This window comes from Python bivittatus, unplaced genomic scaffold (genome assembly GCF_059951505.1).
Source record: "Python bivittatus isolate LINGU-HERP-01145 unplaced genomic scaffold, Pbiv_v1 ctg000610_np1212, whole genome shotgun sequence".
In the NCBI taxonomy this organism is placed as follows: Eukaryota; Metazoa; Chordata; class Lepidosauria; order Squamata; family Pythonidae; genus Python; species Python bivittatus.
In genome coordinates, this window is record NW_028277088.1 from 17,151,408 (window position 1) to 17,168,592 (window position 17,185).

Below are 17,185 nucleotides of genomic sequence, written 5' to 3' on the forward strand. Positions count from 1 at the left end.
ACAAAAAACACCACCCTGAAAAAATATAAACTGCAGAAGACTGCAGCAAATGTTGATAATGTGTCTTTTGCCAGCAAATGTTGATAATGTGATCTTGGGGTGCTGGGGACTGGATTCGTAGGCACGTTTCTGCATTAACTGATTTGTTGCTGTACTATTTTTGTGCTGCAGTCCTTTGCAGATATGACCAGCCTGGGTTTTGACTCAGGCAGTTCTCTGAAAAGCATGAATCATGAGAAACAATGCCATAAAGTTTTGTGGATTGTTTTCCACATTCCTGGAATTTCAGACAAAGTGGCATGCTAACCTTGAACTTTTGTCCAGATGGACTGTGAGATGTTTCTTGCCAACATCCTTTAATGAAAGTTGTTCAGAGGAAACTCATCCAAGGTTGAGTACTAATTTAAAATACGTTTAGATCACAGCACGTACCAACACCTGAATGTTAGAAATAGTATACTGTATTCTTGTGAACATATTAAAAAAGCATAAGATGTCCAATGCAATCCCAGTGTTGTACTGACATAAATCCAAGGCATCTCAAAGAGACTTCTGCATGAAATACATTGGCTGGTTCATGCATAGTGCTAAGCTAGGAGTCAGCAATATTTTCTGGTCCTGGGTACCATCTTTCCCTGAAAATCCTCTGGACTCTGCCCAGAATCACTTTTATGTGAGATGGGTAGCTATATGAATATGATGAATGAATGAATGAATGAATGAATGAATGAATGAATGAATGAATGAATGCTGGAAATTTTGGAATCGTCAGAATTTAAGAATGTCAAAATTGGTCAGATTTGTCTGTCTTGTCCAATGTTGCCAATTATAAAAAAAATGAGTTTGAATCCAATTTTGAGGAGGATAGAAGCCATTTTATGAGGGGAGAGTGGGTCTTAATAGATGCATTCATGTCCATTGGCACCATTGTTGCCAGCCATTGTGTTCAGCCATAATTTCTTTTAAACATAGCTTGTCTTGTTAATAAGCCACAGGAACTGGATTCACACATAAAATTAAGCTAAACAAACTACATCATTATCTCTTGATCTGCTAGAATCTGAAGCCAGATTTTTCTTTGCCTTGGTTGATTTTTGGATTAATCCATTTAGATATGCCTCCTCTGCCCTGCTGCTTCAAAATAATTGCACAAATTCCTGGAAATTCTAGCCAGTGAACTCACTGGGAGATAAAATCCAACACACTGGTAGCACCAAGATTTTAATAATCTCCCATTCTCCATATTGCTCCATTCTCCATATTGAAAAGCCTACTTCTTAGATAAGCGTGGTAATAAATTTGCAGTGCAGTACAAAAGTGTGCATTTTAACCAACTTGTATCTGCTTACAGATTTCAGATGATTGGCCAGGATATAGCTTGGATCTGTTCACATATCCACAGCATTACTGTGGAGACCTTGACTATGTGCTTATACCACATGGGATCATTGTTGACAGGTAAAAATCTCTGGTGGATTTAAAAACCTGGGCTTTATATTCTCTGTATGTACAATCCTACAATAACTAATCATAGCTTCGAGTTGCTTGTCCATTTTCATTTTTGTCCTTTCAGCAGATAGCTTGAGAAGTCTCTTTGTAAGTCTCTCTTCATTTCTGTCCTTCAGAACTTCCCAGACAAAGAGGAGCAGCTGAAATTCCAGAGTGTGAATTCAGATGTCAAATTAAATATTGTTACTATAAAACAGGGGTAGCAGATCCATTTAAAACCAGGGGTTCTAATTTCTGATATATTAATTTGCTCCAAGCAAGTTTTTTTGCCAATTAGTAGAGGGATTAGGTTCACAACTTGTTCTAAACCATGGTTGGATGTAACCATGATTGGTGGAATAAACTACAGTGGCTGGGTTCGGTGCAATACTGATTCAAAATCTAGTTTAGTTAAACTTATTAGCATGTTTGAACCAATCAATTGTGACACATCCAAAGAAATCCAATGATGTTACATTTTGGAAGTGAAAATTTAAACCATAAATATTCAAATCTATCCATTCTGCACTGTTCTCGATGGCTGTGTTTAAGTAGAAGACTAAGTGGGAAAATGTCTGTTTTATGTTTCATGCCTTAAGACGGGTGGGCCACAACACTCAGCAACCTTAGCCAACATAGTTGATGGTGAGAGACGCTGGGAGCTTTGCCTGTTTCAAACAATAATTTACAGTTTTAAATAAACTCTGTCAAAATATGCTTTTGTTCTTGGTGGATGGGGAGTATGCCATGATGACCTGTCCTCCGGAGTATAGTTTAAATTCTTAGTGTGTGAGACACTTCGAATGTTAATAATGGCCTAGAGGCTAAATGTCTAAGATGTAACTCAAGGTGCAGAGAAAAATGATGGAAAAAGAGGATCTCTTAAGTAACATTCAGTGCCTCCAGATGCATAAAAACAGCAATGCCTTAAAATTGCTGTGTTTCTTACTGCCTAATCAACATACTTTGAAGATCTGGTATAATAAGCTGTGAAAATGTGCTACGTGTTGACAGAGGAATCTTAAATTGTGTTGCATGTGAAACATGCTTCCGAGTTGTGAAAATGTGTATAAGAATTCTGATAATCTTGGGCAAAAATGAGACAGTGTAACAGATAGTAGCATTGGAATTTGAAAAGGTGGTGCTCATTCAAATATAGATATACTGTAGTTCAGGAGTGGAAAACTAGTGCTTAAAATGAAGTCTCTTTTGAGTTGAGTTGTACTCTTACTAACTTCATAGACATCAACATGCCATTTTCTTGGCATGATATAGAATTAACTTGTCCATCTTTCCTTTTTTTCTTTTTAATTTCTTGGTCTAAGCCTACACCCCTGGGGTTTCCTGCTGATCTCCCATTTAAGTACTAAGCAGGTCCGATCTTGCTTAGTTGTCAAGACCAGCCAGGTTCTGGAGAATACTGGATACCCCTAGAATTACATCACCAGAGTTCAGGGGCTACAGATTTTTGGCATTGGATTTCATGCAAATGAGAATGAAAATAGTTCCCACAATCCCTTGCTAGGCTTAAAGCATCTTTAATTAAGCATTAAAGCTACCCCCCAAACCTCCCCCCTTGAAAAAGCAAACATTTTGGTCCCCTTTCTCCAGTGATGCCAATGTTAATAATAAAACTATTGAGTCCAGTGGAAAAAATATTGATGATTTCAGTTTCTACTGCATAGCATTGAATGCAAAATGCACTAAGGCACAGCTGCAGCCAATTTCTGGTAGAACTAGTGAATCACCATTATTTATTTATTTAAAATACTTGTATGGCTACCCATCTTAAAACCACAACTCTGGGTGGCTCACAACAGTTATATAAAACCAAACACCACATAAAACATGTAAGCAAAAAATAATAAAAACAAAGAAACCTGGTGCCACAACCAGTCTCCCTTAACTTAGCCACAGAATTCTTCCAACTTTAACTTCAACCTATCCCAATGCTTGGGAGAATAGCCCCCTCTTTTAAGAGGGTGGGGCCTGCTGGATCTCAAGGGAAGGATGTTCCAATGGGGGCTGCTACAGAAAAGGCACATTTCCTAGGTCCCACTTGATAGCAACATTTAAGGGAAGGGAGCTAGAGCATGCCTACTCTGTCTGTTCTGGTAGAACAGGCAGATATCCTCAAGGAGAGGTAGTCCAGCAAATAACCCTTTTTTATGCACTACAGGAGGAATCAAAATGAATTTGTTTTTAAAATGTAACTGTGTATGAAGTTGAATACAGTTGTGTTGCACCAAAAAAGATGTGTGAACTGGAGAAACCCAAGTCTTACCTTATATATGTCTTTAATTCTTGCTTTAGGATAGAACGTTTGGCCAAAGATATCATGCAAGACGTTGGATTCAATGATATTGTGGTTCTCTGTGTACTTAAAGGTGGTTACAAATTCTGTGCTGATCTCGTGGAGCATATTAAGAACCTCAGTAGGAACTCAGAAAGGTTCATCTCCATGAAAGTTGACTTTGTTAGACTGAAAAGTTATCAGGTAAGTAATGAATTAACAAAAACAAAGCCTCTTTAATGGGATGTTATTTGATTAGTGCAGATTTCCCTGGTCTAATGCTCTACAGCTGCAATTAGCCTAGAGTTCCCAGAATTCCTAGTTAACATGGTCTATAGCTCTCCTAGCTGAGAATTCTGGATATTGTTACCATATATATAGAGGACCCCAAGTTTGATTAAGACAGATTGCAGCATTATTGATGAAATCTGATGAATTATTTTCTTCAGCAGAATCAGAAGGAGAACAGTTTTCCAGTTCTCCTCATACACTCAATATCTGTTCCAAAAAGTCTCCAAAAGTCTGAAGTAGAATTGGGGGTTTGCATTGGGAAGGAGAGGATGAAACAGTCCCATTAGAGTTCATCCTTTTTTTTTTTAGGCAGGTTTCATGATGGATTTTCCCAAGCCCATGCTGTTGTGTGTCTATGAATAGACTGATATGGTAATAATAATAAACTGTATTTTAATTAGTTTTTCTTTTTCTTTCCTGAAGAAAACATATCTTTGGGAAAGATGTTTAATTTAAGATCCCGCACTGACTTTACTGGTATCATTAATTCTTTATCCCAGCTATCTTTCCTTTTCCTTGGAGAAATAGAAGAGACATTGAGCCAGTCATTTGTTTATCTACTGCCAGGAAGATCCCTGGAGTTACTTAGAACTATTAGACCTGTATTAAAACCTACTTAAAGTTGTACTTTAAAAGTATTTTAAAGTGAACTTCAGGCCAGCTAGCTGCAATTTGAAAAAGGGCAACCCCAGATTCTTTGTGGGGGAATAGGGTTGATGCAAAATTTATTTTTCTTTTCCACGTTGCAGTGGCCTCCCCTTCTCATAATGTTGCATAGCAAATGAGTGTAGAAATGGGGGAATTCCAAAAGCACTTTCAGATATGGCATGTGGTCTCACATCTGTTGAAAGCAAAAATAGTGAAAAATTCCTCTGTGCTTGCACAAGGCCTCAGGAGTGAATCTAAACAGCTCTTTGGATGGTTGCCACTGTTTACAATGGACACTCCCTTCTCTTTGGGTCATGAATATGTATGATATCTGGAATAGGAAACTGAAGTATCCGTGGCCAAGATAGTCCACTTTTCTTTCTGACCCTGCAGGCTTGAGTCAAGTTCAAAGAATACTTTAAGGAAGAACCATTTTTGGTTGTCCCTTTGTTCCTCTGGTATTTGTACACCTTTTTTGCCTTGTGTTTTCAGACCATTTCCCAACCGAGATGCAGAAATTGCACACCAAATCCATTCTTGTCCTATAAAATCAGTATTTGCACATTTGGATTGGTTCGCAGTTGCTTGGATTTCATTTTTGTACCAGTAGCACTGCAGTTACAGATCTCTGAGCTGATGTGACAAGCAGTTTGCGAATAAACATTCATTTGACTTTCATACTTTAATTCTGTAAGTGTGGATCACAGGCTTTCTCACTCTCATCATTGTTCTTTTCAGTTTAGCCTTTCTTTCTTGGTTCCTCAAATCTTACTCTTCCTTCCTAACCCAGAGAGCAGTTTTCTTCACTTGATTGATTTTTCTACCTCTGAGGATCCCTTTACTAACCATTTCCCATTTCTCTTTCTTAAGGGAGTCCTGCTGTTTTTCTGTTCATTTTACACAGCTGTGCTCTTTTCTCTCCCCAACTGTTTGTCTCCAACAACCATGTCCAAGTCTTGTAAACAGTAGTGGGATTCTGATGGGTATTCTTGCTTGATGTTCAGCATTCGTGGCTAAAAAGGTTAGTTTGTCACAGACAATGTTAAAGGGCATAAGGGGAGGGAGCTTCTCAGTTGAAGCACAGAGAACATTTCCACCAAAGTTAGTTTGTGTACTTGAAAAACAGGGGGATTGGGGCTGTTTAAAAGCTTGCTGTTTTATCGCCCAGGTGTACAACCTGAGTCCCCAACTGAAAGCCTTGGGTGGAATCCAAAGAACTCTATAAGTTTTATAAATTTGTAGACATTAATATGATGGCAGGGGAAATTATGAATTAGGAACTGGAGAGTAAGTGGGATAACAAAAAATAATTTAAATTACCTATCCATTTAAATGAAATCAGATGTACCTTTTTGGAACATGTCCATCAGCTTGCAGTCAAAGGTTGGATCTGGCCCTTGGCATGAAAAATATTGTGCACCTCTGCCTTACTAGAACACTGATTTGGGTCAAGTTTTAGAGGTGTGCAACTTGGCTGATGAAAGAGGCTACCCCATGTCTTTATCCCCTTTCTACTCTTCCTGACCCCTTAAAAAACATAGGCAAACTAGGCTCTGCTAAAAGAGGTCAGCTGTGTTGTCGGGGGTGAGGGGGGAATCCCTAAACATTAACAGCTGCTCAGAACAGTTTCTTGGATTTGCAATTTGTCAAGAGCAATATTGATCTGACTGCCACAAACCTTCAAAGAAGAGATGCAAGGCTTTGTAACCAATTTATTGCGTTCAAGTGGAGCTCTTGAGGGAGCATCCCTCATCTAAACACTGCTTCACAGATAATACTTTTGAAAGCTATTCATGGTGTTTTTCCAGAAAAGAAGTACCTCATTTGAAGAAAATGGTCCCCTAGCCATAAGCTCCTAGAATGTATTTTTTTAAAACCAGTGATTCATACTTATTTTTTTAAAAATATTTTTCTCATGCTCCTAAATCTGAAGCTTGAAAATGCCATGTTCAGCTTCTGTTATCAAGAAAGTAATTCTGTATTTATCCACGCGTCACTGGGAATCATCAAAATAAAGTTTTGGTGATATCTAGTCAAGTGATTTAGAGTTTGGAAAAATGTATAGCTTGAACTATATCTTTTGACACACCTCAGAATGTATGAGAGCAAGAACAGAAAAATGTGATCCTACCCTGAACAGAAATCCTAACATATAATGAACAGGTTGAGATGGATATTACAGCAAATACATTTACATATTTCCTTTATCTGGATCCTGTTGTTAAATTTATTTTGCAGACACTCCTTCTTGGTGATGTTATCATCAGTAGAAGTTAGTGTTTCTGAACACTACAAATGTATAGCAAGAGCTTACCATTTGGACATGTTGGTGCTATTCAGTAAATAATTGAAGTCTTTGAAAATGGCTGCATTGCTGATTCTAGAAGCTTGATTCTCATTTTAGCTATAAGCTATATGTTAACTGGAAAGCTGTAGTGTAGTTCAACCCCCTCCTTTGCTGCCCACAAAGCCCCCTTCTACCAAGTAATTATGGGCATCGTATGTAGCATAGACTTCAGAAAGGCTTAATACAGTTTAGGATAATAAAATACACAGCCCCCCACCCCACCCAAATCAGGGGGAAAAAAAAGAACATCCAGCCCCCCCTCCCCCCTTTGTATATCTCCTTATCTACTGCAGTCTTCGTCCATTCTAGAAACATTATGGCGGCAAAAGAAACTGCATATTCCTGATCTCATGGCCCAGGGCAAGAATGAAATCCCTCCCTGTGTGACCTGCAGTTCTGTTCAAAAGAACGAAAAACAGGTATCTCATTTAGTGAATCACCCATTGAATGAACTGTGTGGTTTGGCTCCTAAACTGAGATTTATAATCTCAGTGCTACAACATCTTAATCACTGAATGCAGGTAGATAAGTTGGACTATAGCATCCATCATTCCTAGCCAGCTTGACCTTTGGCTCAGACCGCTATATTTTGGAAATACTTTTGGCATCATGGAAAAAAAGTAACCCCTCAGTTTCCAGTGAACTACCATATTTTTCCGACTATAAGACGATACTTTTTTCTAAAATCCTTACGCTAAAAATTGAAGGGCGTCTTATTCAAGGAAGTAAGCCGAGGAGAGAACTGCGCCTGCAAACAGGCTTCCTCCAATCACGAGCCTCCAATCACGAGTGAAACTGCCCATACTGTCTCTGCAAACAGACTTCCTCCAATCACGAGCCTTATGTAACTGACGTCAGCTGATGCTGAACAGACCAATTGGAGGAAGTCTGTTTGCAGAGACAAGCTATTGGCAGTTTCACTCGTGATTGAATGTAATCAGTTATGCAAAAGAGCCTGGAAATAGAGCTGCAGAGAGACGGTTTGGACCTCCTCCCACCGAGTGTATCAGGTAAATGTTAACTAATTACTAAATAAAAATGTGTTCTGCACTATCTTTAAAATATTGATTTCTTAATTTTGGGTTGGAAAAGTGGGGGTCGTCTTCTACATGGGGGTGTCTTATTGATGGAAAAATACGGTAATTGCTGTACAGAGTATTTGTTGTGGTCTTCTTGTATGAGACTTTGATTATCACTGGCTGTCCCAGTGCTAATTTATAAAACCTTCAGCCTATAATGGGGTAAGTAAATGTTATGTTGCTCACGCATAAGAACCTTTCCCTGGCTAAAGAATGACACTGAAAGAAATTAGCAACCATTCCCTGCAAACACAATCTGTCTAAATGAACTGCTCTTAAGTCACTGCTACAAGGACAATGGGACACTTACTAGATTGGCTGGTCCCATTTTGCCAGCTATTTATGCCTTTTTAGTGGGTGGAATATAGTAATTGTGACCCTCGTACCATAAGCATAACTTTCTTACCCCTGCCCTTAAACATCTCTGTTCATTCTTTTGATAATGGCTGTTTTTCCCTTTTGGAAACATCTCAGATTAAGCATTCAGTTCCCTGTGCATTCCTATCTGCAGTTGAAATGGTGATTTGTGTTATTTTCTCTCTCACTATGTGGTCATGGATTAATTACCAATTGGCGCCTGCCTGGTGGAATGAATTTCCATAACCCTCAGAGCCGGTGTTTGAACTAATTTAAGATGAGTTTTCAAATGAGTGGGAGGGCCAGGGATGAGAAGTCAAATTAACACATGATTTGGCCCTCTGTTATGAATGTTGGCAAGGGATCCTTGGCAAATAAATCTTTCTCTCACTTTTGGTAGGAACTGCTTGGTTTTTCTTTTCAAAGAGGACCTATTCATATGTTGGGGAAATGTGAATTATGCCTCTTTTAATTGCTCATTCTAATGCCTTCAGAGCAGGGTACAGAAATGACTGTATCTGATCTATTAACACAGGGTTTCCAACCATTCTGGCTTGAGGAGACGTGAAAATGATATGGGCACTCTCATGAAACAGCTGCTAGGGAGTAGTCTGTTCACAAAATGGCTGCCAGGGGACATGACAAGTCATAAAGCACTGATTTATCAAAATGCTGTCTGCCCTTCCATCATTCACCCTCCTGTGACTTACTGCTCATTACCTCTGCTTACCTTGGTTCTTACTCTGGGCAGTTGGGCACCCTTTCACGGTAAGGACAGGACTACAGCTGCCCATTATTTTTATTTTCTAGGAAAGCTTATTGGGCCCATTGCATCCAAAATACTGGCCTGGATGGCTACGAAGGACCATCAGTCCTTGCTACGCAATACAGATGCTGTGTTCTCTTATTCCAGCCACAAATGTTTTGTAGTGCAAAATTCTAATATTTTAGCTATTTGGCAAACAAGAAGGGAGACGGATTTTTTTTTTAGCAGGACTGGAATGGATATTTTTCAGAAACAGGGATAAGGCTGATACAGGAAGAACCATGGAGTTTTGATATGGCCTAAGATCCATTCATTAACTTAACTGAAGTTCAACTCTAACTGCTTTTTCTCTAGAAAGAAGTCTTATTTGCTACAGGTGATCAAACCTGAGTATTTTGAAAATTCTGCTAATGTTTCTGCTTGTTCTTCATTATAGGTGCAACTTTTTATCTATCAGATATTTGCCAACTTAACTGAATGGCTGAATTACTGGCATTTGATTTGATAATGCACTATTTCACAGACTTTTTAAATCAGTTGAGGGGTACATTGGATCTAAATGCCAATGTACCCCAATAACAAAAGAAACCATAATCCATGATCTCTGGACTTGAGAGCAGGAAATTATAGAAGAAGCTAGGGACTAGAAAAAGCTAGATGCAGATTAGGATTTTGATTTTATTTCATGGATTATAAAGTGAACTACGGTGACTTTGTTCTCTTTTTCTCTTTGTATGATAAGGCCTGACTGAATTAATCCTCTTCCGAGTAATTCTTCAATTCTTCTTTCTTACTGAATGCTAGCTAAACATCTCCTGCCTAAGAAGCAAAAAAGAAAAGTTCTATCATAATTTTTTAAAATTATTTGTATGTCGATGGTATCAGTCACACATGGAACCTTCAATGTTGTGAAAAACAGATACCCACTAAAGTGGTTAAAACTATCAATTTTTTTTAAAAAATGACAATTGATTAAAAGTCAGCTATCAAAACACAGAGCAGCATCATTAAAAAGCACAATCTCTTCTAACGATCAAAGAGACTCAGAAGTTCATCTGAAAGATTTGAAGATCTCAGGGTAAGAGTTGTTTACCAGTGAAACAAATTGCCTCAAGATTGGCATGTTCCTCTTCACTGGAGGTCTCCATACTGAAGCTAGATAGTTAGCCCTCTGAAATGCTTTACTAGCTCTTGCACCAAGCAGGGAGTTGAACTATCTGACCTCTGAGGTCCCTTCCAACTCTATGAATCTAAGAGGCAGGAGCTAGCTTAGCTTATCCCAGCCTGCTGCCTTCCAGATGTGTTAGATTACTTCTCCCATAAAGTTGAAGAGCAGTGGAATAAATATTTTATTCATGCATGCCATGGAACCCAGCCTTTCTTGACATTTAAGTTCCTTCAGTGCAGACTTTTTAATACATTTTTAAACAGCCACAGCTGCTTGGTCTGTATCCTATCACCATCCTGTTGAAGAAATAGCTGTCTTCCTATTGGTAATTCATGATTTGGACAATTATGAATCATAGCAATGTGCTTAGGCTGCTATAACTATTATCTTACTTCCTTTTCCTTTATGCTAACAACACTGCAGAGCATTTCCTTTCATTTAACTCTGGAAAAGGGGCATCAAAAGCCTACAGAGCATTTCCTTTCATTTAACTCTGGAAAAGGGGCATCATTAATTGGAGCAAACCCAGATTCTTTATAATTTCCCCGAAGACTTGGATGACATCCTCTGCTGGCATCTCTTAAACCTTGCTCCTTAAAATAGATCCAAGTCAGTCCACTGCCTCATGAGGCATAAAGCAGAAAGGGCCTAGGTTACACTTCAGAAATGCAACAGTCCAAGCGTAAGACAGCTTCTTTCACTCAACCCTGCCTGTCCTGTGATCTTTCAGTTACTATAAGGAAGTCTTGTGATATGGAAGGAAAATCCATCTCACCCCACTTGTTTTGGGATGAGAGGATGGAGTCTGCTGGTATTAAAAAAACTGTTCCTCAGGGTCCTTTTCAATTAGAACAGGAATCTGTGCTTTCAGACTTTATCTCCAGTTGCCCACCATGGTGGCTTTGGTAGATGTACTGGGATGCAACACCCAGAATTTTCACAACATCCAAACATAGCCCAACCTTTCCTACCTGGTGACATCTAAATAAATTGTATTACAGGTAACACAGTGTTCAGCAATCTGACCTATGGCTGTGTGGCTAGAAATTATGATTGTAGTCTAGCAGATTGTGAGGGTACCATGTTGGAGAACAGGCCTTTTCAATATCATCTGGTTTAATTAGTGTTTTTAACTGTTTTAGGAGAGTTTATTTTAAAATGGTTTTTAAATTATTAGTTGCTATTAATACTGTATAGGTAGCGAAGCATACTTTAAATAGTGTGCCCTCAAGTCATTGATGACTCCTAGCGACCACATGGATAGATTTTCTGCATGATGATCTGTCCCTATCCTGATCTTTCAGGTCTTCCAAAGGTGTGCTCATCACCACTGTAACTGAGTTCATCCCCCTTGCTGCTGGTTGTCCTCTTCTTCTCTTTCCTTCACCTTTCCCAGCATTAGAGCTTTATCCAGAGAGCTAGGTCTTCGCATAATGTGTCCGAAGTAGAACAATGTGAGCCTAAATGAAGCATATACAAAATGCCTCAATGATAAATATATTATGGAGCAACAGTAGTTGCTTCTACGCATGGTGACTATTCTCATATTTCCATTCCAGCCTATTATTTAATATAAATGACTTAACTTTTACAAACTTACAGGTCTCTAGTACCAATGACTAGTTTCTCTTATTAGATATACGCAGTAACATTTATTAAGTGAGTAGAACTAACCTGGTTTTTTTCTATGACATTAACTTTTTACATGGTCAGTGACCCTATGATAAATTTGAAAAGTTTTTCTGTTCAGTTACTGAAATTTGATTTACTGCCAGTATTGCCACCTCCATGAGATAGATAACTACAACATTAAATCCTATACCTGACCCCAGTTCATTTCTTCATGATTCAGATGCTGAAAATCCCACATTAAAATATAACTTATTTTTAAACTCTTGTAATACTAGTTGTACATGTATTTGTTCATGAAATGTAAAAAGAATTTATATTATTCAGAAGCAGAATTCCACTGAAAAGATTAAAAAACAATCAATTGAAATTAAAATAACAAATATTTATTAATATGTATTAATATATTAATTTCATCATATTGCTTAATATAATTAATATTGTTTCATATAATAATATAATTTAAATGTGAATAAATATTAATATTGATTTTACAATAATCAATAACCTTTAGATCAGTTTATTTTATCCAGTAGAAACTTCTAATCACAGAATGGCCTTCTGTTTGGCTCACCATAACACTCTCCCCTCAACTATGCTACAGGGAATGTATAAGAAGATCCCTTCCCAAAATGTTTATGCCCCTGAGCTGGTGGGCAGGTGGAAACCACCAAACACCTCTTCCTCTCCTCTTCATTTTATAGAGCCCTTGTTCTCTACTACTCGCCAGGTTACCAGGGTGCCCTGATCAGCTTTACATCTACCTACTAGTGTAATTTCTGATTCCAGCCACTAGATAACATATTATATTGCCAGGCTTGGCTCAGCTGCCTACAAAATCCACCAGGTCTGGATTGCCAGCTAGAGACAGTCAACCTCAACACAGCTCCTGCCAAACTGTTATACTGTTACTAACCTCCCGTTTTTCATTTATGTAGCTTTTACTGCTTCAGGTTATTCTTTTAGTGTTTTAGATAGCATAGCACAGATTTAGGTTTATAGCAGACTTACATCTTTTATTTCTCCATCTTTTAACTCTGTAGTTACTATCTTTAACAGTTCTTAAACACAGGCTGACTTCTGTGCTGTAGTTGTGAATGTCATATCTTCTAAGTTTTTATGTTGGTCAAAAACTCAAATGAAATTGGATTGGATTCCAAGAATATTCATTTCTGTAGAGGACAGTTGTTGCTTTTATATCCTGCCTTTCCAAGGTCTCTGATTGACACTGGGGTGCTGAAACTTGTTGTTTGATCCATAGAGGTTTTTGCAAGATCTCATAACTTGTTTTTTTTATTATTATTTGCTTACAGTATGCATAAGAATCCCATTTTCATCCCCCTTCCTGAGCTATATATAATATTTGTAGATACATAAATACTGAAGATGTGCAAAGCCTACTGTTCCAGAAAGGAACCAGTCTGAGGAACTCTGGGGAAGCGCAAACTGCTTCCGGTCTGGAAAATTAAGTTATGGAAAACAGCTGGACCACCCTCTGAATGGCTGGATTAGTGTGGTCCAGAGAAGTAGTAGAGCGTTCTGGAGTTACCCAGAATGCTCCGTTCCCAGAGAGATAAGTTTAGCAGACCCTTAATGATGAACAGCATTTATACTTTTGATCAGCTTACAAATCAATAAAAAAAGGATCTCTGCCCACCAATTTATAGTCTGACAAGATGAAAAGAGATAAGGCAGGACAAAAAGAAAAAAGGGAAGGGAAGGGAAGGGAATATTCAGATATGCCAATTCTTCATGCTAATGCTGATACTGTAATGAGAAGGTGTAATGCAGCCAGAAGTTGTCAGAGGTCTTATGAGGACTAGCTGGACAGAAACAACTCAAAGAGGAGATGAAATCAAAATTGCTGTTTGTTCAGCTGAGTAGATGGAATAGCTCTAATTCCTGCTTTTCCCTCTAGTATAGCCTGATGGCATGCAATCCTGTGCACGTTGGTTCTGGGGAGATTCTTTCTGGGTAAATATGGATAGGGTTACACTGCAAGTTAGTAAGAATGGTGTTTGTGCAAAAGGAGTTGAAGGGCAAGCTGCAAGCTATGACACTCTGGATGAAATATCACATCACAGAAAGGGGGTATGTGTGCAGAAGGCTGTGATTGTGTGGTTACTTTGTTTTTCCAATAGCTTTTTATTGACTCCAGAAGTCATTTGTGGTAATTTGCGAATTCCTGGAAAGTGGACCAATCCCAAGATATGACCTTATATTTTAAAGTTATTTTTGCGAAATTCATTCTTCAATGCTAACATACCAAGTAAAAGTATTTTGATACTGGAACAGGATTTTAATGTTGTTTTCTATAATTCTCAAATTCCGAGAAAGAGCTCCTGGCAGACATGGCTGGAAATTACAATCCCAAACCACCTGGCTAAGAAAGGCTATTGTAGATCTACACCTTCTTGAGCAGAAAGAATCTCATATACGGAAGGAGTTCTTCTCTCACATGGTTACAGAAATCTCTATTCATAGCTATGCTAGGCAGTCACCTAGATTTGTACGTAAGTAGCTAATACATGCCTATTCTCAAAGAAACCTAATTCCAGTTCGCCATAAATAGCAGGCATTCTGTGCACCTAAAATACTTCTTCCAACACTTCCAACCTATACATTAAGGTTAGCTAAGGAAGCCCTGTTCATGATCTGGATAGGAGTGACACCTCCTCAGTGGTATCCCTCTTCACAGCTTGCTCTTCACAGGGAGCCTGTCTCCCTGCTGTCCTGTTTCAAAGAATTGAAACTGTACTGACTTGGACATTTGAAAGGTAAGAACTACCCTAGAATCAGTTTGCCTTTTATTACGAATTTTGTTTTGATTGTTTTATGTTCTGCTTTATAGGAGCCTATAAAGCCTTATACTGTTCTTTATCCCTTTGCCTTTATTAAGGATTGGTTTATATCGTGCTTTGGGCTCCTTCAGGAGAAAGAGGAGCATGCTATAATAATAGTAAATATTAATGATAATTTCAGTATTTACCTTTCCCCGCCCGGCATACATAATGCTCTCTAGCAGCTAGTCTTCATTATGATATTGAAAATCATTCTGCAATAGCCTCTCTGATTTCACAACAGAATGTAAACAATGTAATGTTTTATACATTGGCAAGGTTCACATAAGAAACTTAACTCAGTCCAAGGTGACCTGAGTGTGTTGTGCAAACATTGAAGTCTAGTTTTCTTTTAGACTGGCTCTGTATACCACAGTGCCATTGTGGGGTTGTTGGGCAGATATCAAAACATGCCTATACAAAATTGGCTTTGAGTGAGTTAAGAAAGGCAGGAACATTGATCTATATTCTCCATCTCTGCCCTCTTTATAGATATGTCCATTCAACATTGATTATTCCTATTTTGAGAATTAAGGCAGGTAGCATTTTTGCATTTTTATCTTTCACATTTCTGAAAAGTAGCTAAATTTTCATGCATAATATGAGTCAAAGATGTTGACTCAGCTAATGTTCAAGAAAAGGTGGTATACTAGCAGGACTTAAAGCTTTCCTGGGATATATGATTTACATAATTATGAAAGTCTATCTTGTGGATTTGGATTAACTTTTACTTTTGTGCTTTTATTTTTATTTTGGACCCTAATAACATTACTTACTTACCAACACTTAGTCAACAGTGAGGTAAAAAAAGGGGTTTGTTTTAAACCAAAGCAGCCCTGGAGTTATATTGGATTAGCCTATTCTCTCCCAGTCGTCCAAATACCAAAAGTCACTCAACTGTAATGAAGCCTTGCTAGCATTCTCCCGATGCAAAAGTTTATGGGATAAAAGAGAATTACTGGAAGTGGGAGAAGGATTCTTTATTGCTCCAAATCATGGTTCTTGACCAGCTACTATCACTGTGTGCCACAACCTCTGATAAACAGATATGGCTACACTAGTGTCTGATTGGGTGAAGCAGGCTCTTTGAGCGAGACCATATGCAGAATGGTTAGGAAGCTGAAAATAGTAAAGGTCCATCACATATTTTTACTGAACTATAGAGAGATGGTTTTACTGGCCAAAGTTTAAGAAAGTAATGCTTTTCAGGGAGTACAGATTTATCAGATCTGCATGGTTCACAACATAGGGATATTTATTTTTATTGATTTGATTTGTATAGCTGCTCATCTCAAACCAGTGACTCTGGGTGGCAAATAATCATAAGAACAATTAAAACAGTTAAAATGATACAAAAAAGAAATTAAATACAAATAGCAGCCAAGAGATATTAGAATCCATCAATGTCAACATAGCCAGGAATCTGGACCCTTCACACACTCGGGACCCTAGGCTCGGGCACATAGCCAGGTCTTCAAGGCCTTCCGAAAGGCCAACAGGGTCGCAGCCATCCTAATCTCAGGACAGAGGGTCTTCCAGAGGGCAGGTGCTATGGCAGAAAAGATCCCCACCAGCTGACATTCCTTGGCTGATGGGACCCATAACATGCCCAATCTGCTGGACTGGACTGGACAGGTAGAAACAAGTGGGAGAAGACAGTCCCTCAGGTAACCCAGTCCCAAGTCATGAAGGGCTTTGAAGGTGACAACCAGCACCTTGAATTGCACCTGGAAACACATTGGCAACCAATGCAGCCCTTGAAGCAGTGGTGTTACATGTGACGAATAGCTGACACCCTTTACAACCCATGCAGCTGCATTCTGTACCAGCTGAAGCATCCGAATGCTCTTCAAGGGCAGCCCCATGTAGAGCGTGTTGCAGTAGTCCAAACAGGAGGTCACAAGGGTATGAGTGACAGTGAGCAAAGCCTCCCAGTCCAGGAATGTGTGCAACCGGCGCACAACCTGAAGGTATGCAAAGGCCCTCTTAGCCAGAGCTACCACCTGCTCTTCCAGCAGGAGCTGTGAGTCCAAGAGGACCCTCAGATTGTGCACCAGGTCCGTCTGAGGCAGTGCCAGCCCATCCAGGACCAGAGGTGGAAAACCCTTGGCACCAGAAGGCCCAAGCACCCAAAACCACTCAGTCTTTGAGCTGTTCTTGCTGCCAGATACTCCTGATGGTCCTTTTCATCCTTGTAATTAAATTTGGAGGTTAAGTCTTGCTGGCTAGCAGTTGAATGGCATTCAAAATGGTCTTTCTTCTGCACCCCTCCATTTCAA

General features: G+C 38.9%; 1 protein-coding gene across 1 annotated transcript in view; it reads left to right on the plus strand.

The window, feature by feature from the left end:
* Positions 1-17,185, plus strand: part of PRTFDC1 (phosphoribosyl transferase domain containing 1) — a 47,761-nt gene that overhangs the window by 3,655 nt on the left and 26,921 nt on the right. Inside the window, exons 2-3 of the mRNA XM_007430671.3 lie at positions 1,352-1,458; positions 3,802-3,985. Of these exons, the coding sequence (XP_007430733.2) occupies positions 1,352-1,458; positions 3,802-3,985 (291 nt within the window). The remainder of the gene's footprint in view (positions 1-1,351; positions 1,459-3,801; positions 3,986-17,185) is intronic.